We start from the raw sequence: 23577 nt of genomic DNA on the forward strand, positions 1-23577 counted from the left end.
GTTTACTATGTAAGTCTGTTTCTGTTTTGTAGATAAGTTAATTTGTATCTCTCTCTCTTTTTTTTCAGACTGCACATATAAGTGATATCATATGGTATTTTTCTTTCTCTTTCTGTTCTGATTTTCTTTCCCACTTCCTGTTCTGACTCCCGGGTTCCCGGAACAAGCCCCTCTCCTCCCTGCCTTCCTCACTTGGCGAGGAAGTCCAGGATGGCTGTCTTGAGTTGACAGCTTCTCTCTTGACCTGACCATGAGCTTCTCGAGGTGGAAGGGTGGGGAGCACCTGTAGGTGTCTTAGCGCAGAGCTGAGCTTGGAGAAGGCCCTCAGTTCTTGTTTGTTGATCTAGAATTTGATCTGGCAGGATTAGGCCTGTACTTATCAGAATATACTCTGGGCTGTGCCAAGCCCCACGGTCGGGCAGAGAGCTTGAGAGGGAATCCGCCGCCCCGTGGGGAACCCCCACGTCTGTGCTTGCTGGGGTGACCACGTGGCGCCTGCGTGTGTTGGGAGGAGCCGGGAGCATAGGTCGATTCTGCTACAGCCTCCTGGTAGGATGGCGGGGCAGGAGAACTTTTCGTGTCTAAGTTGCATTGGTCTGAAGGTATAACCAGGTCCCTGGATTCCTTTCCCCATAGTTGGAGAATTCCAGAAGTCCTGTGGTCAACCCGTTTGACCAGTGATTAACCAATCCCGAGAGGGCAGATAAAAACAGACACACAGCTCTGTCCATGGATAAATCTCTGCACTTTATTCATCCCTGGGCAGGGAAAAGGGGGCACTGCCCCAAGACAGTCAGCCAGTTGGGTGGGGTGGCTGGGGTATGTGTGGTCTATCCAGATAGTATAATACATAGCACTGATTATGCAGAAACAGGAAGGGAAGCAATAAGTTAAAAGCCACATAAGTTATGAAAAAATAATATATAAACTTTTTATATCTTGTACCCCCACTGAGGATTTGCTCCCTTGGAAACCAATAAATAGGCGGAGAAAAAAGCTGCAAGCAGCACCCTTTTGGGACTTGAGGGATGAGTATATGTGAGTTCCCTCCAGTCTGAGAGTCAGTAGCCCTTCGGCGCCCACCATAGGCCTGGAGGACCTTGAGGCCAAGGAAGGGCCGAGGCCTTGGGCCACCCTATCCTGGAAAATGAGATGAATGAATCAAAGACTGGGGCTCGAAGAGGAGGTGAGGCAAGGGGCAGGTAGGGAGGGGAGAGGGAAGGAGAGCAGGTGGCGTCCGGAGTGGGAGGCTGAAGCTGCCAGGATCCCCCTGCAAGCCCTGGAGGCGAGAGCCCAGAGGAGGGAAGAGGAGCCTTCCTCCCAGCCCCAGATCTTCTTGTTGGCAGCAGATTTCTCTTTGGCTGTTATTGGGGCCCCTCAGCCTGACCTCAAGGGCTCAGAGGCTCCCAGACCCGAGTGGACAGTGCCTTCTTCATGGCCCCGGTAGTGGCAGGGGATGGGCATAGAGGGAGGAGGGGCAGAGGGGGTGGAAGAGAAGGAGCTCTAACCCACAGGTGTGGGTGCAGAGTGTAGGAGAGGCCAGGCTGCTTAGCTTGATGGAGAGAACAGAGACCTTAAGGAGTGGGATTCACAGGAAATGGACCTGGGGTTTCATGGAAGGGGTGGGCTAAGGGTCTTCAGGGCGAGGTGCACCCAAGCTAGGTTTCAGGCTGAGTAACACCTGGGCAGGGGGCAGAGAGCTCAGATCCCAGTCAGGGTGGTGAACCCCTAGGATGGCAGGGAGGAGAAAGAGGGATCCAATTCTTCTGTCTGGTCTCAGGCTGCCATCTGGCTACTCTTCTGTCCCCTACCCCCACCCTCGGCAGTTTGTCATGGCAAGAATAGCTTCTAGAGAAGGTGCTGGGGGCTGGCTGGGCAGCCTGTCCAATTCTGATTGTGACCTGTTAGGAGGGACCCACAGGAGGAGGGAAGGAGCACAGATTTCTGGGCTGATCACAGAGGTCCGGGCTCAGGCTCCAAATACCCAGGGAGCCGCCTTCTCTCTCTCCCTAATACTGTCAGGTCTCTGGGGAGCCTAGGTGGTGCAGGAAAGCCAGGGGTCCTCAGCACCCAGCCTCCCCAGGAACTCCAGATACAGGAGGATTCCCAAACAGTCCCCATTAGCCCCTGGCCTGTGGCTGGCAGGGGTTGGGTGAGCGAGGGCACCCACCTCGGTTCCGAGGCAGAGGCAAGGCAAGGCTTGAGATGTGAGTTTAGGGCAAGGGTTGGGCAAAGGGTCAAAGGGATCTTGGTCAGAGCCCTCTGTTGGAGGAGGAGCCTCAGAGGAGCAAGGAGGTGAAGGCAAAACTGACCCAGTCAGGAAAACCTCTGGCCAGAGTTTGGAAGCTGGAACTGAGATATCAATGTGGAGCCCAGTGACTCTGAATAACTGGTGACAGTCCTGTCCCATTCCTGGTGACCCACAAAACAGCAGTCACTCTTTTGAACCCTCCTCTTCTCAGTTCAGGATCAGGTTTGCTTCCCTTCTCAACCTAGAGGCTCCAAGCTGCTTTCTAGAGTCTAGCTTAAGTTCCTCTTGCTGCAGGGGAGTGACCTGGGGCTCCTGGGGTCCCAATAGCGGCCTTACTCTGAGACCTCTGACTCCTGCGAGAGGAACTTCTCTGACATTTCGGTGATTTTGATCACAGGGCCTTTGCTGTTCTTCTTTTTCCGGGAGGGGGCTCTCGAGAGGCGGGACTTGGAGGCAGCTACAGGGAACATAAGGGGTGGGGCAGGAAAGGGGCTGGAGGTTTGGGAGGCTTTTAAAATGATGCCTTTAGGGCCATGATCCCCCACACCCTGTCCGCCTCCCACCATGGGTTCTTGGGGCAAGCAGGCTCACCGGTTCTAGATGTGGACTGCACAGCACTGACCACGGTGGCTGAGGGCAGGTCCATCCTGGGGGAGGAGGAAATGGCGGGATGTGAAGGGAGCCTGTGGCTTAAGCTCCCCTGGGATTGGGGGCCTGGGGTCTGGCAGGTGGAGGGCAATTCTTGACTGTCACTCTTAGCCCTGGGCTCCCCTGCTGGGTGACCCTGCATAGCCAGCGTGTCCTCTCTGGGCTTCTGTTCTCTCTCCCCTGCATGAATGGCCAACATCTACTGAGCACTGATTTGTGACAGGCATTTGCATGCAGGACCATCTTAATCCTCCCCACACAGGTGGGCCATGCTTATGATCCGTCCATTTTCCCAGGGGAGGATCTGAGAATTTAATGAACTGGGCCAAGGTCCCAGTTTGTAAGTGGCTGAGCCAGGACATGAACCCAGGCCGGCCAGGCTCACAGCATCATGCCAGAGTGGGAGGCTGGCTTCGCTTGGGGCTGGTCCTCCAGTCCTCTCTCTCCCCTAGCCCTGCCCCACTGGCCCCATTCCTTACCGGCTCTCCTCGCCCTCCACCAGCTTGCGGTAGGTGGCGATCTCGATGTCCAGGGCCAGCTTGGTGTTCATCAGCTCCTGGTACTCGCGCAGCTGCCGCGCCATGTCCTGCTTGGCCTTCTGCAGGGCCTCCTCCAGCTGGACCAGCTTGGCCTTGGCGTCCTGGAAGGCCAGCTCCCCCTGCTCCTCGGCTGCCTTGATGTTCTCCTCCAGTTTCAGGCACTGCAGCCGGGAGAACAGAGGGACAGGGTGTATAGGGGTGACAGGGAGCGAGCCGGCCAGGGCCAGGAGCCCACCTCTGTCCTTGGTGGGGCTGGGCACGGGGAGGGAGGGCTAAGCCGCAGTACTCCTCAGTATGGTAATGGGTTGCATCACAGCAAGAGGGAATTCAGTCAGACCTAAGGAGACACTTTCCTAAGGTCACCAAGGAGGAGAGAATGACAAGCCTCCGAAGGATCCTGTCCCAGCAGTCCTTACAGGGTGACGCCTTCTCTGAAGGCTTTTCCTGGCTGGAAGCTGGGGCTTAGGCCTCCCCTCCCTTCTCTCGTTGTAGCTGGCAGAAGGCCTGAGGGGAGGTGGTGGGTCCTGGGTGTGTGTGATGGGGCTTGCCAATGTTCCAGCAGACCCACCAGTTTACAGAGCACGTTTCCGTGTAAAGCTCATGTGGTCCTCACAGCCATCTCAAAAGGACAGATGACAAAACTGAGGCACAGGGATGCTAAGTGAGCTGCCCAGGGTCACACAGTCAGAGCTTGTGTAGACTTAGCCTGTGTGTGTGTGTGTGTGTGTGTGTGTGTGTGTGTATAAGAGTATGTCCCATGCTCCTGCCTGCTCCACCCCCAGGTGGGTCCTCCAGACACTCACGTGGCTCTTGATGGACAGGATCTGGGATCGGAGCTTCTGGATGCGCACATTGAGGTCAGCGATCTCGCTGCGGATGCTCTGGAGGCTGCTGGCAAACTCTGCTGAGCAGGCGGCCCGCTCCTCCAGCTGGAGGGCATGGAGGAGGTGGCAGTGAGGGCTTGTGTCCCTCCCAGCAGCCCCCAACCCTCGCCCCTTGTGGCTCCTTTTTCTCCTACCCTCAGCCCCACTGCCTCCTCTGCAGCCCACAGCTCCCAGGCCTGCTTCCCACAACTTCCCGTCTCCTGCCCCGACCATGTCCATCTCCTGGCTGCCCTAGCCTGAGCCCCACAGGCTGTGCCACAGCTGGCTGGGCATTACTGGGTGGCAGTACCACCGTGAGCCTCTGGAGGTTGCAGACTCTCCCCTGTCCCGGTCACCCTTGGAGCAGGGCACAACGCTGGGCTCTCACATTCTCCATATCTGCCCCGGAACCCACTGCTGTGGTCTCCATCACCTCATGTTTCCCATCCCCTTCTCACAGAATCTCAGCGCACAGAGTTGCAGGCAGCCTCAGCCAGGGCTAGTGCAGCCCCTCCTGTCCTGGCTGCATCCCCAGCCTGCACCATCAGCCCCAGACCTGGCTCCGAGAGTACGCCTCGGCCTCTTCCAGGCTGCGAGCCGCAATGGCATCATATTGGGCCTTGACCTCTTCCACGATGCCGCTCAGGTCAATGCGGCAGCAGCTGTCCATGCCCACGGTCACCGACACATCCTTCACTTGGGCTGTCAGGTCCTTCAGCTCCTGGCAGCATAGACGTGAGGGGGAGGGGCTCAGGGCTGGTTTGGTGGAGGGGGGGCAGCAGACCCTCAGCCAGCCACAGTCCCCAGAATCCCTTCATCCCCAGCGTGAGTAGAGAGCCGCCTCCTGTCTCCCCAGAGAGACGAGTAGAGGATGACGGCCTCCCTGCCATGCCCCAGCTTGGACTCTTGGGGAGCAGCCCCCACTTACCCACCTGTTGGCCTTCCTCTCTGAGTGAAGGGGAGAGGGGTAGGGAAGGACCCTTGACTGAAGAGGCCCACTCTGCAAGCCTTATTCCTTTTGGCAGAAGGGAAAAGGCTCAGGACATCTGGGCCTGAGGGAGTCTGGCCCTCTGCTCCCTGTCCCACCACTGGGCTCAGAGCTGTGCAGCTCAGCCTCCCCCATCCCCTGCCCTCCTAGGATGGGAGCTCCCTGAAGGCCCGGCTGAGCCATTTTCACCTCCAGGCTCCCACGTCTGGCAGGGGTATGTCTCTGTTTGTTGAATGCATGTCTGAATGGGAGGCCATGAATGAAGAGGGCAGGAGAGGCCTAGTGGCTGACAAATGACACCCCACACCCATGCCAGAGAAGGAGGCAGAAGAGACCTTATGGTCACCCTGGAGACTCATTGCCCCCATCACCTCACCCCCAGTCTAGCTAAGGGGCTTGCCTGGCTACAAGAACAGTATTTAGCCTCAGTATCTTTATCTTCTCTCTGTCCCTTGGGATCCCCTTTCCCCCTCCTCTCTGTCCTCTTCTCTGCCTAGAAAATGCTAGCCCACGTCCTCAGAGACTCCTGAAAGAGGTAAAACCTCCGGTTTCCTGGGGCAATCATGACAGGCCAGGCTGTGTATGTGCTAAGGGCTTTCCAGGCATCCTCACATGTCATCCTCACCAGGCTGGCATGATTATTGGCCCCAGATTACAGAGAGGAAAGACACTGCCACACATGGAGTTGATGGAAACAGCTGGGAATGCCGGGCTGGACGCCAGACCCTTCAGTGCTCCCACTCAGCAGCCTTACAGGGGCCAAGACCTGCTCTGTGTCACGCCCGCAGCCTGACAGCCTTCTGGCCTGAATGCTCAGGGGTGTGTAGAAAGGCAGGTGGGGACTGGGATCTTCATAATTTTTAAAAATGGAGGTACTGGGGATTGAAGCTAGAACCTTGTGCATGCTAAGCACACACTCTACCACTGAGCCATTACCCTCTCCCCATATATAATTTTTAAAAAACCTTTTTGTTTAAGGATCCAAACAAGGTCCATACACTGTAATTGGTTCTCATATCTGTCTTTCTTATACTATAGATAACCTCCATCTCTCTCTGTCTCTGTTTTGTTTTTTTTTTCCGTTTTATTGCTCCTTTCTTCACACTTGATCTTAGCCAAAAGGCCGAGAAGCGATCTTGCTCCTTTTCTTATTGAAAACACCAGTTTGCTTGCCCTGTAGTGTTCCCCACAGTCTGGATTTTACTGATTGCACCATGTGCTGGTGTTTAACATGCTTCTCTGGCCCCTGCATTTCCTGAAAAGTAGCAGTGGGATCCGGAGGCCTGTTCAGATCCAGGTTCCTGATTCTGATCTTGGTCCTGACTTTGGGTCCCATCCTGCCCCTCATCTGTCCTTGTGCTCAGAGAGGCTGTGGCTGAGCCTCTGGGGTCTATACCCGCCACTTGCATCCCTGTGCCTGGAGACTGCAGGGTCAGGGTGGGTCAGCTGGGGCCACACGGGCAGCTGCGAGGCCTGCTGAGGAAGGCCACCCCCAGCCCCTGCTTGCTGCCCAGTCCTGCCCACTAGCATCCAGGCTGTAAGCATCGCCCCTGGAAAAGGAAGCTTGGGCAGTGGCAGGCCACCTGTGTCCACCCTGGAGCCAGCAGGGCTCTGAGCTCCATGGCCAGCTGCCCTTTGGGGGGTTCTCCTGATGAAGGGTTTCGGTTGATCTTCAAATGAACTTAACAGAGATCGCTGAGCAAAACCAGGAGGAGGCCCCAGCCCATGCCAGAATAAGGTTAATGGTGCCTGCACACTCATACCCCACCTTTTCTGTCCCTGGTCATCACTGGAGACTGACATTTCCCAAATGGGACCGACATCCCAGCCAGGGCTTAGCTGAGGACAGTTTTAGAGATGCAGCTTGGGGCTTCCTTGGTCACCATGTTGTGGGGGTGGGTGGGCATGGGGTGTTCCAGACAAGGCTCTCTAGGGGTGCTTCTAGCCCAGGCCTTAGGTAGCATTTGTTATGGGCCAGGAAAAGGCCAGGGCACTGTCAGAACACAGGGCACCATCGGGACAAAAGGATTGGCAAAACACAGCTGGTGGAGCAGCCTCGGATCCTTTCTGGGAAGACGCAGTGTAAGCCCGAGCGTGGTAAACAGAAGCGGGACATGGAGGGTTCAGAACACCTGCAGACCTGCACAGACATGCCGGCCCCTGCCAGGCTGCCGAGGGCATAACAATGCTGGCCTGTGTGGCGAGAAAGTGCCACTGTGGGACGGGTCGCTTGAGAGGATGTACACCTCCAAGTTGGCAAGAATGAAGCTGAGCTGCAGTTTACAGCTTCTCTTAGGAGCCAGAGTCTGAGGAGGCTGCCATGTGTGTGGCCACTCTCGTCGTGGTCCCCCACGTCAGGGAAGATGGTGACTCTGGGAGGGTAACAATACCACTCAGTAAAATGTAGTGCTTAATGGCGATGAGCTCCGAATACCACCACCTCTTATTAGATGGGTAACCCTGCCCAAGCTCGTAGCCTTAGCTGAGCCTCAGTTTTCTCATTTATAAAATGGGTATAATGATAGAACTGAAAACAGCTAACATTTATTAAATACTTACCATGTGCCAGACACTATTCTAAGTGCTTTAGGATATGTTAGCAAAATAAATCCTCACGACAGGCCAGTGAGCTAGGTGTCCTATTCTCCGCATTGAGGCATAAGGGGATGAAGGAACCTCAAGTTCATATAATCACTGAGCCAGGATTCAAATCCAAGCTGCTCTTAAGTCCATGCTCTCTTAATTAGGATCCCTGCTCTGTAGGGTTTTTGGGATTATATCTGGAAAGCACTCAGCCAGTGCCTGGAATATAGTACAATACACAACAGCCAGGGAAACTATTATTGTGATTGGTAAGGGGGATGGAGCGAGATGAAGTGTCCAGGGCCAGAGCAGCCTACTCCTGGCGCCTCCCAAGGCACCACGAAGGCAGGCGCCAAAGCAGCTTAGACATGCCAGGTCCTCTTTGTAGGGACCAGCATCCTGGGAGGTGTGCCTGGCTGCAGGGGGTTGTCAGTGGATTCTGTACTTAATCTCCTTGGAACCAGAGCTTATGGGTGTGGTGGGTGGCATTCTGGCTGGATGCAGCCAGACCCAGATACACTTGGGAGCTGGAGAACCTCGGCAGCCCCTGGGCTCTCTCTCCAGCCTGTGTCCCTGGAGGTGAGGGGCAGGGGGTTGCCTGGGAGGCTGCAATGTGTAGATGAGGCCCTGAGCAGCCCATGGCCATTGGCTCCTGGGGAAGTGTCTCCATAACCTATCCTGGACCGTGTGTGTGTGTGTGTGTGTGTGTGTGTGTGTGTGTGTGTGTGTCTGTCTGTCTGTCTGTCTGTGTCTTGGGGAGAGTGAAGGGCTCTTTCCAGGGATCCAGGGGTGGGCCTATACAGCAGAGCTTTTTATCTTGTCTGCTCCAAAGTTGAAACTAGAGTGTCCAGCCCTCCTGGGGCTACTCACATCCCACCATATTTTTCTTCCTCTCTTGGTGGCCATGGCCGGCACCTTCCTTTGCTTGGACCTGCTCTGTCTGATGCGGTAGCCACTAGCCTTATGTAGTTGTGAGCACTTGAAGTGTGACCAGTAGAATTGACATGAGCTGTAGGTGTGAAAAACACACGAATTTCGAAGACTTAGAATGAGAAAAAAGAATATGAAATAGCCCATCAATTTTAAAAGTACAGATTATATGTTGAAGAATCATAATTTGGATATATTGAGCTAAATAGGCTATATTAAAATTATTTTTTTTCTGTTTCTTTGCTTTTTAAAAACATGTCGCTGTGGGGTGGGTAATAGCTCAGTGCTAGAGCGCATGCTTAGCATGCACAAGGTCCTGGGTTCCATCCCCAGTACCCCCATTAAAAACAAAACTAAACAAAAAACAAAGTTAAAAAATGTGGCTACTAGAAAACTTACAATCACCTATGTGGCTCGCACTATTGTTTTATTTTACTAGGCGGTGCTGGCTTAGAGACCTACCAGTGTGGGGAATCAATTTAGCAAAGGGTCAGTGTGGTCTTCTCAGCCTGCGGTGGTACGTGGAGAGAAACTCAAACCTCACATCCTGACACCAACTTGCCACCTTGCTGCCTCCCCAAGTAATAACAACTGCTATTATTATATATAATATGTGATAATAATATAATATGACGTATTATTATATAGACTAGGATAGTATATAATGTGTAAAATAATAATAAATGCACCGCGCACCTCCTGCGTTCACTGCAGCTCCTTCTCCACAGCAGTCTTCCAACAGCACACGCTATCCCTTCAGCCCACCTGCAGTGCCCCCTCTCCTCCCCGTGCCCATCAGGGGCTGCCCATCATGCTGGGACCAAGGCCCACACCTCGTCCCAGGCCCCATGTGGGCTGGCCCCTGCGCGCTCTGCCTTAGCCGCAGCTGCTGCTTCCTCTCCCTCCCGGGACCAAATCGCTCCCGGGACCAAATCGCTCCTGCCTGAGACCCTTTACACAGCTCTGCCTTCTACCAAGCCTCCTCAAATCTCTGCTGAGCTGGGTCTTCCCAGTTTGGGCCTCTTCCCCTGGCCTGGGGGTCTGAAGCCTCCCCTCCTCTCAGCACTTTGCATCCCAGCAACTTTTCATCCTCCAAAATGATCTTGTCCAGATATTTGTTTCCTTGCCCGTTCCCTGTCCCCTCTAAGGAGTAGCTAAGTTGTACCCTCCCGAGGGCAGGGACTTAGCCTGTCTGGCTCACAGCTGTGATGTTAGCGCCTGGCACCTCTCAGGCCTGCCAGAAACGTTTGTTCAGTGAATGAATGGATTTATCCCATCACAGCCCGATGAGCCTGCTACTGCCACTCCCCCACGTTACAGATGAGGGGAGTGAGGCACACAGAAGTAACTTGCCTAAAGTCACAGAAATGGTTAAAAAAAAAAAAAGAAAAAAGGTAGAGTCAGGATTGGGGTCCAAGGACTGCAAAGTCTGAGTGGAGTCCCCAGCCCGGCTCTTGAGGCAGGACCCAGGAGTTTCCCGGGTGTGCCCCCAGCAGTGCTCAGGCATACGGCTGGTTATGCCCGGCCTTCCTCAGCTCTGTCCCCTTGCCTCCGTCTGGCTTTGGGCTTGCTGAGATGTGGGCGAGCCGGTTGGAGGAGAGGCTCTGAAACACTGGCCAGTGTCTGCCTGGGCTGCACTAGCCCGCGGTGAGTTTGGGCGGAGGAAGCCCTGACACACTTCTCAAGCTGCTCTGTGGGCATGGTGCCCTGCAGGGCTTGGCCTGGCTGTGGCGGCCTTTGCCAGGGACGGGAAGCATTTTGGGGTGGTCTGCCTGCGGGGACTGCCTCTCTGATGTTGGCAAGGGGTGAGGTGTTCTCTGCTCTGCTGCCTCCCACGGCAGCAGACAGGTCTCAGGCCCACAGAGCCCAGTCTGGGGGCTGAGCTGCCGGAGAGCAGGGAGGCCCCGGTGCAGCCATGAGGCCCAGTCTCCCTCTCCATGTGCTGAGGCCACAAAGCTGTGGTCAGCAGCCCTGCGGGCCATGTTAGCAGACCTACTCCACTGCAGTGGTGACTCTGATCCTGCTCTGCCCTGGGTCCCAGTGCCACAGCTTGGCACCAGTGCTGCCGAGCCCTGTCAACCCCGGCAGTGGTCCTGCCTGCTCGGAGCTGAATCGAAGCATCGCCCCATTAGCCTCCTCACCTCTCAAACAGGGAATGTAGGGAGGAGAACACGTCCCAAAGGATGCCCGGGAGGCCCAGTGGTGTGGACGGGCAGGGCCCATCTGCTGGCGGCCCAGGCAGTGGGACAGGCCTTGCTGAGCCACTGTTCCCCCAGGCTTAGCTGAGGACTTAGGGACGAATGAGAATGTGTCTGGAGGCTCCTCTGTCTATGTTTACTGGGTCATTTTTGTCCAGAAGAAGCTAGTATTGTCTGGGAACCAGAGAATCTGGCTGCAGGCCTTTCTGCCTGAGCCCAAAACAGAGGAGGGTGCAGCTCATGCCTATTAGGGCTAGAACTGTGGGTGCCTGTGATGTAAGCGGCAGGGATGAGGGAGAGAGTGAGATGGATGATGAGGATGAGAGAGTGATAAGAACGGCCACTGAGAGCCCCCTGGTTCCCTGCTCTGAGGCCACCTCCTGACCCTTACCTGGAAGTGCCCGGTCCCCCACATGCCCTCAGCGCTCCAGCACACATGAAGGCAGGGTTTTCCCTGAGGTAGTGGCCTTGTGGGAACCTGCCATGCTCTATGGAATGAGCGATGAGGGGACATTTCGGATTGCTGACAGCAGCACACAAGGGGTTTAGGAAATCATTGCATCTGTGGCCAGAAACAGCAAGTGTCTGCTGAAGTTTCCATGCCCCAGGGGACGCCTTTGCCTCTCCTGTATCCCTTATCCATGGACCAGTCAGTTCTTTGCTCAGAAGGACCCTGACCCCGCTTCTCACCTGCTCATAGATGGTTTTCATCAGCTCCACAAAGCTCTGCAGGCCTTTTAACTTGGTCTCCAGTTCGGTTCGTCGTAGACACTCTGTGTCCAGGTCCTGGGTGTGAAAGCAGGGGTGAGGGATGGGAGCAGGAGTGCAGGGGTCCCAGGCAGGGGTGGGGTGGGGGAACTTTGCTTCCTGGATGAGACGGGGCGATTCCTAGAGGAGGCCTGGCTCAGAGCTTGGGAGAAGGAGCAGGGTGGGGACAGGCACGTATCTCTCTGCCTATGGCTCTGGGACTCGGCCTCTGGGGGTTTTGCTTGGGGATCCTGAGGGAAAGAGGGCAGAAAGTCCATGAGGAAGGAGGCCCTGGGGCAGGCTGAGCAGGTTACCTTCTTCAGCTGCACAAAGGTGAACTCCATGTCTGTGCGCTTGGCGATCTCCTCCTCATACCTGGGAGGTGGGGAGGGGGGGATGGGGGAGACAGGGAGAGACAGAGAGAGAGAGAGAGAAAGGCTGCTCAGCTGGATGTGGTGGGACCTGGCCAGGGTTTAGTTAACTCTCTTTCAGTGGGGCTCAGGGCCTCTGCCGCCCCATTTGGTGCCTCCTGCCAGTTAGAATGAGGTGGCCCCTTCCTTTAGGTGGACACAGATCCTTGTCTCTATGACACCCTAGTGTTGGCTCTGGGGAAGCAAGCCTCCTGCTCCCCATGCTCACTCTTTCCTAGTGGCATCTACCCCTTTCCTGGCTCCGTTCCACATTCACCTCCTCCGGGAAGCCTCTCTTGATTGTGCAACCTTTTCACTCTGACATTTTGTTCCCTCGTTTTTTCCCTATCTCCTCCCCTGAGAGTCTCAGTTTCAAATAAGCTGTGCCTTCAGTTAAGTCTGCTCGGAGTGCACCCACTCACATATCACCCTCTCCTACCTCTGCCCTTCTCCACAGCCCCACCCTTTCCCTCTCTGCTTTGCTAGGACACCATGCCATCATCTTCCCTCCAGAGAGGGGACAGGAAGAGCATGGACTTTGCAGTCAGATGAGTCCCTGGTGTGTTTTTGGGGCAGGTCATGCCACCCCTTCTCCCTTGTCTATCAGGGGTGTGTGCGTGTATGTGTGTGTGCATGTGTCTGTGCATGTACGTGTGTGTGCATGTACGTGTGTGTGTATGTGGGGGCTGATGAAGTCCCTCCTTGCTGTGATGACAGATGTGTATAGTCACTGCTCTACTGGGTTCCCTCTCTTCTCAGATGTGCCTCCTCCTTACTCAAGTTGGCCTCGTATTTGGAACAGGGATACTGTTGGATGGGGAGACAGTGGCCTTGATCCTTGACCTTACCCTCTTGGCCCCCCTAGAGGGGGTGTCTGCCAGCTGCACGCTTCCCACCCCCGGTCCTGCCTGCCCCAGTGGATGTGGGGATTCTGTGCCTTCCTGTCTCCTTTCCTCCTCTCGAGGGAATGCCTGAATCACGGAGGCTCTAATTATAGCCGCCTGCCTGCCTCAGCCTCTGACCTCACAGATGGGGCAGCGTCAGCCATCATCCACGTCAGCTAGCTGGGCTGCCATCCCCAGGCCTTGTTTTCCACCAGCCACCTGAGGGGCTGAGAGGAGCAGACCCAGTGGGTGGGAGAACTCAGTTTGTGGAGGGCATACCCTCTCCCTGGCCCCTGCCTCGGCTTCCGAGAGCCTTCAGGGGACTCTGAGCAGGGTGCTGGGGTGGGCCAGGGGGCCTGGTCTGCAGTCTGGGGCCTGCCAGGGCAAACAAAATGCCCGAGAAGTTTTATTTGCCTCCTCTCCTGTGACCCACAGAGCCCTGAGTCAGGGATGTCCTGCTGGTCCCATTTCACAGATGAGGAAATGGAGGCTCAGAGAAGGGCCTGGAGGCTAGCGCAGTGCACTGGTTAAGCCTGGGACTCCAGAGCCAGATTCTTTAGGCTCAGTTCCTGGCTTTCTTGCTAACTAGCTGTGTGACCTTGGATAGGCTGCTTGTGTGTGCTTTTGTCATGAGGGCAGGATGTCATGAGGAGTAAATAAGTTATACATAAAGCGTTTACGACGTGCGTGGCACCCACTAAAGCTGTTGCTCCTGTTAGTAGCTGAGCTCGGCTCTCTCCAACACCGGCCCGGCCCTCAGGCCTTCTGCCTCGGCATTTCCAGAAAGAAACCATGGAAAGCCTCATTGCTGAGAGCATGGGCGGCTCTCTGCACATCCTTCACAAATCTTCAGGGCTCAGCCGACTTCAACAGGCTTCCCTCTGGAATCTGGGGGCCTCTGAAAAGTTCCCTGCCTTGGGGACAGGGGTCTGGGGAGCCCCAAGCTAAGAGGGCCCCACTGACTGGCCCTCCCCGCGCAATCCCTATGTTCAGCCTCTCCCCTTCTCCCCTCCCCTCTGGACAGCAGAGTTCTGCCTGCCTGGGCACAGGACCTTAGGGAGAGCTGTTGGGGGTGCCCTCTGAGGTGCCAAAACTCTTTCTTACCCCTCACTGCTCTTCCCTCCCCTCTTCTCATCGATTCCACTGCATTTCAGTCAAGTTCACCCCCTCAACCAGAAGCCCTCGTGCAGCAGACAGCTTGTACAACCGTACACGGCATTCCTGAGTCACTTGCTGTGTGGCCTTGGGCAAGTGGCTTCCCCTTGCTGTGCTTCATCCTTAGTCAGTAGGATTAGCTAGCTGATCCTTGGGGTTCCTACTACATCAAAGCTTTTGGAAGTCTCCATTCCTATAGAGGCTTAGGCGATGTCTCTATCTCCCCCCAATTCCACCCCCAGCCCCTGCCAGCCTGCCAGCCACCGGCTTCCAAATCTGTTCTCAGCCCTTTTCAGCTTGTCACAACCGAACCGCCCCTTCCCCCAAACTTGTTTATTTCTAGAAGTGAAGCTGATCTCATCAGCCTTGTCAGGGCAGGGCACACCCCTCCCTGCCAGGGCTTGGCCTGGTGTCTCCTGGCTTCTGGGGGCCCCAGGCTTTGCACAACCAGGCCGCAGCTTCCCTGGCTCTGGCCTGCAGACCCAGAAAGCCTCCAGCCTCACCTCCCCCAGCTTGGGTGGGTTCCCTACCCAGAGAGGGCAAGAGAGGCCCTGAGCCTAAACAGTGAAATCAGGCAGCAGATGGAAACCAGGCAGCAGGCCAAGTGAGGGGGCTGAGCCAGATTAAAACAACAAGTAGTGTTTGCACAGAACTTCCAGTTACAAAGTGCCTGCGTGGATGCGATCTGGGTGCTCCCATGGGAGCAGCCTCACACAGCAGCCAGCGAGGTGAGGTACGGGACTTAGTATGCATGGCTATGTGACCAAGGACAAGCCCTCGCCTTCTCCAGGCCTCTGCTTCCCTCCCCATAAAAGGAGGACCCAAGGCCCCCATCCAGCTCTGCCATCCTCTGATCCTTTGAGGGCCAAAGATCTGCTAGGTATAAGTGAGGTGAGTCGTGGGTTCCGGTGCACCAACGTGATTACCCTTGTCACTGTCAGGATGGGCAGTCAGATTCCCTGTGTGTTTCCCTAGGACCTGGGAGGGCAGGGCTGGGGGAGAGGTGGCCGGCTGGTCAGGGAGGGGCCCAGCCACAAGGACCAACCGAGGCCAGGGCTGCAGATCATGCCAGTTGGCAGGGAAGTTCCAGCCAGATCCACAGACGAGGAAACTGAATTCCTCAGAGTGGGGAGAGATTCTTGTGTGACATCCCTCTGAGTGTGGTCTAAGCAGGGGAGGTCACGTGGAGGGGCAGTGGGTGCTGAGCCGTGGCCCAGATCCCTGGACTCCTGACAGGTTGCCTCCACCCTTCTGCTCTGGAGACATTTGTTGGGCCTCACCTCAGATCACAGGGCTTGGGTCCGGCCCGAGCGCTGGAGGAGGAATGAGGGATGGAAGGTTTAACCACACCCTGTCCCCACCTCACCCTGGCTGGGGGCCTCCTTTCAAGAAGACTGGCCTCACTGCTCAGCCTCCGTGTCCTTGAAGCTTTGGCCACGGCCTGCTCAGAGAGCGTCACCTCTCCTCTGAGCTAGCCAAGTACCTTTCTAGATAGGTCCAGTCAGCTCAGTGAACCTGAGTCAAGGACTGCTGTGTGCTGGGGACCTCAGCCTTCTAGGGGATGGAAGAGCAGTCATTTATAACTGCCAGGCGCTATGCTGAACTCTCTGCTTCCTCACCACACCAGCCTCAGCTTGGCACCAGCCATCACTGTTCCCACTCTACCCAGGAGGAAACAGGTCTGCCTGTGAAGCAACTGGGCCAAGGTCGCAGAGTTAGTGAGGGGTGTGGGCGGGGACCACACCTTTTCCATAGGGACATAGTCGTGCCTAACCTCTGGGCTGGACTGCCTGCCATCTGCCTGTCTCCCTATCTGTCCCATTAAGTTATGAAAGCCTGCGGGCTGGGGCTGTGTTTCCCTCATCTCTCTAGACCCCAAGGCCACCATTGAGGTCAGGCTCGCATTATCTATAGGGGACTGCTTGTTTATACAAACCCCATCATTTCTGGCCCCTGCTTGTACCCACCCCCTTCTCTTTCCAGCCCAAGAGAGATCAAAATCTCAAGCTACATTCAAAGCAGGAGCCCATTGCTTGCTCTAGCCAGTGACACAATTTCCCATTGCTAGTGGGACATGTGGGTGAGAGCAATGTGTTTATGGGCGCAAGAGAAGGGGATAGGGCTTGGGGGCTGCGACAGTGCCCAGGGGCCAGCAAGTACAGGGCTTAGCTGTTGCCCAGAAAAGACTGACTTCGTTGTAAGGGTTACTATTGGGGGCGGGGCAGGTTAGCTTTAGGTTCACTGCCATATCCTCTCATTATTTAGAATACTCCTGGCACATCGCAGGTCTTCAATAACTAAGTATGGAGTCAAGAAACGTTCTTTAAAGAAGTTTCCTCTTTTTCTGGCTCGGGCGCTCAGACTGTTCACCTGAGCACAGGTTGGTCCCCAATCTAAGTCCTGGTCCACGGTCCCCCTAGGGCGCACCCTACCTGATCCGAGACTCCTCCACCTTCTGGAGCACCTGCAGCAGGTTGGCCTCCAGCTGGCCCCGCTCCTGGCTGAGTTTGCGCTGTTCGTCCTGCAGCCGGCCCTGGTACTCTTTGTAGAGGTGCCCAAGGTCAAAGGCAGCCGAGTCCTGGCTCTGCAGGAAGCGCCAGCGGGTCTCCAGCAGCTGGTTGCGCTGCTCCAGGGCTTGAACCTGGGAGAGCGGGAGGGCTGCCGTGAGAGGCCCGGTGTGGCCCAGCCAGCACCCCACAACCCCGGGGGTGTCCTTGGGAAGTGGTAGCTCATCTGCTTGGAGTGCACCCACCCAGGGGCCCTCACTCAGTGTGTTCAGATGGCATCTCCAATTACTGATTGTTCAGACTGAAGATAGTGAGATAAGGAATCAGAGAATCCAAGGGAATGGGAGCCAATTAGCCAAGGTTTCCTAGGGGAGGAGCAGGGCCAGCCAGATAAGGGAAGGGGGATGAAGCTGTGGATGTGCCGACATGTGACAGGTTCTCCAGGCCCGCCTGGGGCTTGGGTGGGAGACCCCAGGGAACCTGTGGTGTCAGAGGCCTGTCTGCCGCCCACCTCGACAAGCCTGGTCTCATCTTGCCTTGGCAACTCAGCAGGGTAGGGCCTGGTTTGTTCTTAAATTCTAATCCTCCTGACAACCCTCGACTTGTAGCCTCTCCAAGCCTCAGTTTCCCCCAGCTACAAGTTGGGGATGATGTCACCTGCCCTGCCCACCTGCAGAGAGACGAACCCAGGGACGTGATTTGGAGCAGCAAACAGCAAATGCTCATGAGGTCCCTACTGTGCGCCAGGCCTTGTTCTATGTGGTGGACAACTTTCACTCATTAAGTCCCCAAACAACCTGATGGGGTAGGTATTATTGTCAGCTGCACTTTACAGATGATGAAACAGGGCACAGAGAGGTTAAAGACTTTGCCCAAGGTCACACAATTAGCAAGTGGCAGGGCCAGGCATGGAATCCAGGCAATGTGGGTTTAGAATCTTTGAACCACTACAACATCTGTCTCGAGTCTGCTGCAAGGTCTCTGCCGGTGCTGGGCCCCAGCTGCCCTTCCTGGGCTGGCTTTGGCCTCTAGTTAGGGCCAGTCTCGCCTTGAGGACAAAGACTGGGAGGGCTCTGGACTCAGTGCTCTCAAACTCTGTGTCCTCCACACTCTCCTGCTCAGATTTCTGCAGGGGCTCCCATGGGTCCCAGCCCAGCCAGTCGCTCTTGAGTCCTCTCCTTCCCTGCACCCGTCTTAGCCCAGCACAGCTTTGGGGTTCTCCCTGCCTCTTCCCCACCCTGCCCTCTCCAGGCTCAGCCTCTCTCGGGCACCCACTCTCTTTCTACCATCCCAGCTTCTCCCCCTAAATGCTCCCAGCTCCCCTCCTGTAGGAAGCCTCCCCTCTTCCCTCCAGCATCATCCCTCAGTGTATCTGCTCCTCATTCGTCCTAATCTACCACCATCCCTTGCAGACTGGGAGCCATCTGCTCGCCTCTTAGGTCCCCTACCCTCTCGGTCCCCAGGACAGAGGTAGGCCACTGGGACAGGAGGGGTGGCTGGGGCCAGGCTCCTGGACAGTGCAGGCTGCTGTTGTCATCAGGATGCTGTGAAAACCAGCCCAGTGATGTTCCCTATGAGCACAAGCAAGTAGCTGGACCTCGTCCTGTCCACGGCTGGCACCAGCTCCCAGAATCAGAGCCTGAGAGAACCAGAACCACAGCCAGAATTACAGCTGGTCTGCACCCTTCATTTACAGAGAAGGAGATGGGGACCCAGGGCAGCTGGGAGGCTTGTCTGGGGTCACACAGCTACTTGGTGGCCAAGCTTCCCAGACAGGCTCATCTGATGGCAGCTGCCTGCTCTGGACCTTCATGGGTTCCCTGTTCCTCCTGACTTGGGGTGCTGGTGGGCCCTCCTCTCTCTCTCTGCCCTACCCACATTCCTGAGATACTCTAACGCCCTGGGGAGGGCCCCTTTGATGCTCACAGTAGACAACATCAGTGGGAATATTGGACAGCAGCATTTGTGGGCTGTCACTCCCCTCCTTCACTCCCATTTGTGCTGGTAAATTCTGCTTGAAGCCAACTTTAAGCCAGTTTGCTGTCGTCGCAGCCAAACAGGTTCAGTAGGGACACGGTCAAGAAGGTTTCTGTGCTCCCTGTATGTGTGAGGGATTGCTGCTGGGGAGGTTTCTGCTCACTCCACCTGCCCTGAGTTTTGACAAGTAGGAGCCCCATGTTTAGACTGAGGGTGGGGTGAGAGGAGAGATGTAAGGCTCCTTCCTCCACCCATAAGCAACCCAAAACTCTTTAGACCAGGAAGTCCTTCCCTTAGTCTAACCTCGATCTCCTATGCTTCAGTACTTGCCTCCTGGGAAATGGTGTGCATTTGGCCAGCCAGAGGGCACATTTGGTTGTGGGGGATCCAGGGAGGTCCCCTCCCCTGCTGCTCTTGGGGGAGTTGTTGGTTGTGTCAGTGCGTGGGGATGGAATCTCATCCCCCACCCAGAACCTTCCCTGCAGAAAGGCCCAGAACCTTCCCTCAGAACAAAGTCCCAGGGAGGGCTGCAAATCCCAGCACCCTGAGAGGTGCCAGGTTAATTGCCTCCAATCTGTCCAGGCCATGGAGTACTCACCTCTCACTCCTTTCCCTCCCCATTCTGGCAGGCCCCCTACCCTTAGACCACAGGCGGCAGCTTTAGGAAGGGCCTCAGAGAGCGAGCCCCTGGACTACCTGCTTCCCATTTTACAGATGAGGAAACTGAGGCCCAGAAGCACAGAACTCACTATGATCCAACTCCAGGGGGCTGGGCTGCCCCACTGAGGAGCAGGCTCAGATGAGGGTGGGGAGAGATGTGCCATTTGTGTGGGGAACTGAGCAGCCGAGGTTGGGCTAGGGCTCCCTCTGGGTGGGAGGCTGACCACCTGGGAAGCTTCCCTGTTTCCAGCCCATGGGCCTACACTCCAGGCAGGAGAGCTTATAGAGTGATGCCTCTGGGGCAGGCAGGTCCTACTTCCCTGGTCAGGCGGTGTTAGATCCCCTGCCTCCGGCCAGAAATTGGCTTTACTCAAGGAGCCTCACGGTCTCTTTGTCGGGAAGGGCTGGTTTGTGCCTTCCTGCGTGCAGGCAGGGGCATGGCTCCAGTGAATTTCAGAGGCCACATAGGCCAAGGGAAGACATTGTGCCCATCCCTCTGTCCCCAGGCATTTCACCGACCCTCTTGGGTTCCCTTTCTATAGCCTCCTTAGGCCGACCCCTGGCAGCCCTTCCTCTTATCCCACCCTCGTCCTCTCTGATGTCTGCATATGAAGGTGAGAGGGTCCTGCCAGCAGCCTCTGTGGGATGTCGGCATGTTGACACTGCCTTCTCCCTGCCTCCCGCAGCCTCCTCTCCTGCTGCTGCTTCTGCTCATCCCCCTCCTTCACGGCAGCAGCTGTACCAGTCTTCCCACTGGCATGAGCTCAGGGCTACCTCCAGAGCAGGAGCAGAGTAAGGAGGTGGCACGTGAAGCACAGAGAGGGTGATTGTCCAAGGAAACACAGCCTGGAAGCGGAAGAACCGTACTGCTCCAGGGCCCCGTGAAGGACTCCTGGGGGTCTCCCTGCGGACTCTCCTCCTCTTCTTCCTCCCACCCCCAGCGCTCTCTACTTTCTCTTACTGCCTCGGAGGGCCCAGAAGGGGATGTGGAACTGGAGGGCCACACTACCTGTCTCTTCTCCTTGTTAGAGCCCCAACCCTGCACTGGTTGTAGCATCTCACCTCTGGGCCCGCGCATCTCTTTCCAGCCCCGTGCGGCACCCCTACCCATGAAGCTCCTCCACCTTTCCCTCCAACAGGGCTCCTCCCTCCTTTTCAGGCTCCTACCTGGCAGGGATTAACTGGGTTCAAGAGCTCCCTGGGCCGGGCCCATTTATGGTACTTTTATTTCAAGAAACCGAATACACCTGGTACATGATTAGGGTGCTATAGTGCTTTTCAAAAATGAGCCTGTTTGATTCTGACAAGCCCATCACTCTGATGTGTATTGAGGAACAGAGAGGTTGAATAATTTGCCTGAGATTACACAGAGGGTCAGAGGTTGAGCCAGGATTCAAATCCAGTAATGTGACTCTGGATTTCACATTCTCGACCGCTGCCTGCTTCTACTCAGGCCCTCATGGTCTTTACAAGGAAAAGAGGGACGTGAGCTAACAGATGTTCTCCATAGAGTTGGTGGATCAGCTGGGACTTCTTGGTCCCCAAGGGGCTGACACCCACGGCTCCTGGCATCCCACCTTGAAGAGCATCTGTCTCAAGGTCAAGGCTTGAATTTGAGGGCGGGGAGGCTCCAGTTCTGCTAAAGACCTTGGAGGGCAACGCCCTGGCCCTGGGCACCAGATCCAGACCCCTCGGGCCCTTCCCTTTGCCTACATACCCATCCGGTCGCCAGCAGAGGCACAGGGTGATATCAGCCCTGGCATTCAGGGAGAAAAGCACCCAACCGAGCCAAATTACATAGCTCATGAAGCATTCCTTTTAAGGGATTAAGTTGGGTTTGGAGAGGAGGTGACTCTGTAGGGACCTGCCTCCCCAGGGCAGTAGGCTACTCTCCTAGGGCGGACTGCCTGGCAGTGCAGGCTCTGTATAGCCGGCAGGGGTGGCAGAGGGGATGCTCCATCTCAGAGGACGCTTGTCCTCCAGTTGTTACTTCCCTTCCACATCTCCCTTCCCCGGGCACACCAGGTGTGGGTGCAGCAGTGCTCGTCTCAGCAGTGCTGGTCTGGACACACAAATGGGGCAGGGCCGGGGGAAAATGGCTCCCACCTCAGAGGCTGCTAGCTTTGTGTCTCACAGACCTGAGTTCAAGTCCAGAATGCACCCTTGCTGGTTGTGTGACCTTGGGCAGGCACATCACCTCCAGGCTGCTCCGTCTCCCTGTCTGCACAGTAGGGGAAGCAGCCACTGTGGAGTGTGGCTGTGTGGGCAGAGCCAGGCACAAGCTGGTGCTTTGGATGTGTTACTTTCTTCCCTTTGCCCCTCTTTGCAAGTGCCCACCTAGTGGGGGGGGGCACTAGCCACGTGCTGAGGGACACAGAAGCAGGGAAAGTAAGGGGCAGAGAAGGACTGAGCCAGGGGCAGAAGGATGGGGCTCTGGTTTATTTGTAGGGAGGGTGGGGAGCAAGAAGGTTGTTTTCCTCATCTGTAAAATGGGCATAAAAATAACTTCTTTCCTAAGGTTGATGGAAATAGAGGTAAGTATGCAAAGCTCCCAGCACAGTGCCTGGCACATGGTAAGCAGTTGAAGATTGGCAGCTGTTACTATGTGACTATTATTCTTGGGCAGGGAGGGAGAAAGTAGAGCTGGGAGGGCTGGTCAGGGGAGGTTTCTCAGAGGAGTGAGCGAGGAGCAGGTTTGGGAGGCAGACAGGACTTCCGTGGAGCTCTGGAAGCTCTTGCCCTGGGCCAGAGATAGACACCAGTGACCAGACTAGCATGCTGGCCATGCCCAATGTGGTCCAGAAAGTGGGGTGCCAGAGACTTAATCCCTCTACTCAGGTGGCTGCTGGGAGGACTGGCTGGCCACCTGTTCCTGACTTTCAGCATCTGCCCCCCATATTCCTATCTCCTGATGAGCCACAGCTGCATTCCCACTCCCCAGCCTCCTTCTGGCTGCCCTACATGTCCTCCTGGCCATGCCAGTGCTTCTGACCCCAGGAAGCTGAACAGAACCAGCGACCTGGACAGGGAGGTGGCCCCTGTTCATCTCCCTTGGAGTTGCAGCCCATGTCTTCATCAGCTCTTCCTACCAGGGGACATCCTCCTGGTCACTCTCAGAGTCTCTCTCTAGTCCACACCTGGGGGTAGGGTGACCCCAGGCCATGCAGCACATTATTATCCAGACACCCCTCAGAAGCCATCCTGGGGTCCCTTTCTGCCGCAGGTCAGGAAGGCACAGGGACTTCCCTCCCCAACTCTCTGCTCAGAGCTAGCCTGTGGAGTTAGCAATGCCAGCTCCCCATTGGCTGGGGACAGGGGTGGGGCATGATGCTGGGGAAATACAGAGCTCAGCTGCGTGCCCAGGCCTGACGGCCTTAGTTTTGGGACCCCCCCCCTCTTCTGCTCACCTTGCTAATCAGGGAGGCGAATTTATCATTGAGGACCTTCATTTCCTCCTTCTCCTGGTTCTTCTGCTGCTGAATGGCTGGGTCCACCTTGAGGTCCAGAGGTTCCAGCAGGCTGGGATTCACGGTCACCTTGGGGATGGTGCCAGCTGTCCAGCAGCCTGTGAGGCTGCGGGAGCTGAAGCTCGGCCCGGGGCCCCCGCAGCTGCCCCATGCCGCAGTCCCAGGCCAGGAGCCACCTGAGGAAGTCACCTCACAGCTGCTGAGGCTGCTGGAGCCGATGACGCAGGAGCGGCAGGCCATCGCAGCCCCCTGGGGCCCCGGGGCCGGCAGAGCGCAGGGACGGGGGAGCAAGCCTCTGAGGGGTAGCCGCGGCAGGCTCCGGTTGCAGGCAGGGCAGGCTGGGGACTGAGGAGCAGACACCTGTCGCACAGTGCTCATTAGCTGCATGAGGGCGGGACGCCTCGCAGCCCGACCAACCTGTTAGATGATGTGGCTCCCGCCCCTCCCCCGGCACCACGCACCCATCTCCTCCCAGGGCTGAGATCTGCCTTGCTGAGGGGGCTGCTCACAGGCCCCCCAACCAAGGCAGGTCTGGCTCCAGGGAGAGGGTGCTGGGCTGGGCGGGCTGGCTGGGGGTGGTGGGGAGGGAGGGCAGATTCAACAAGGAAGGAGAGAGAGTGTGCGCTTCAGCACCTGGGAGCTATGCCTCTCACCGCAGACCTCGCTGCATACCTGAAGGCTGACGTATCTGGGCTTACATACTTCTGGAAAAGATGAGGCAAGCGCAGGCCCTGGGCTCCCGGCTGTAGGGCAGCCATCCTGGGCGCCGT

The 23577-nt window shown here is 56.4% G+C and overlaps 2 protein-coding genes across 4 annotated transcripts in view; one reads left to right on the forward strand and one right to left on the reverse strand.

Annotated features, from left to right (window-relative positions):
• SMIM41 (small integral membrane protein 41) overlaps positions 1-23577 on the forward strand; it is a 100947-nt gene that overhangs the window by 43039 nt on the left and 34331 nt on the right. The window lies entirely within an intron of this gene.
• Positions 727-23378, reverse strand: KRT80 (keratin 80). 3 transcript variants are annotated; one of them, XM_032492897.1, is made up of 9 exons: positions 22748-23378; positions 16629-16837; positions 12062-12122; positions 11691-11786; positions 4858-5022; positions 4242-4367; positions 3379-3599; positions 2843-2898; positions 727-2759 (listed from the first exon to the last, which is right to left on the reverse strand). In XM_032492897.1, exons 1-9 carry the CDS (start codon positions 23192-23194, stop codon positions 2584-2586), a joined length of 1557 nt encoding a protein of 518 aa, XP_032348788.1. In that variant the 5' UTR covers positions 23195-23378; the 3' UTR covers positions 727-2583. The 3 variants fall into 3 exon arrangements, with proteins under 3 accessions (XP_032348788.1, XP_032348789.1, XP_032348790.1); XM_032492898.1 differs by having other exon boundaries at positions 727-2708; positions 22748-23374; XM_032492899.1 differs by having other exon boundaries at positions 2642-2743; positions 22748-23375.

This window comes from Camelus ferus, chromosome 12 (assembly GCF_009834535.1).
Source record: "Camelus ferus isolate YT-003-E chromosome 12, BCGSAC_Cfer_1.0, whole genome shotgun sequence".
NCBI lineage: Eukaryota > Metazoa > Chordata > Mammalia > Artiodactyla > Camelidae > Camelus > Camelus ferus.

Excerpts from the sequence above, each read along its gene's own strand:
- KRT80 (XM_032492897.1), bottom strand. The coding sequence starts at position 23,194 with ATGCAGCTAATGAGCACTGTGCGACAGGTGTCTGCTCCTCAGTCCCCA. Across the intron at positions 11,787-12,061 it reads CCTTTGTGCAGCTGAAGAAG|GACCTGGACACAGAGTGTCT; the intron begins GTAACCTGCTCA and ends TTTCACACCCAG. Across the intron at positions 5,023-11,690 it reads TGAAAACCATCTATGAGCAG|GAGCTGAAGGACCTGACAGC; the intron begins GTGAGAAGCGGG and ends CTATGCTGCCAG.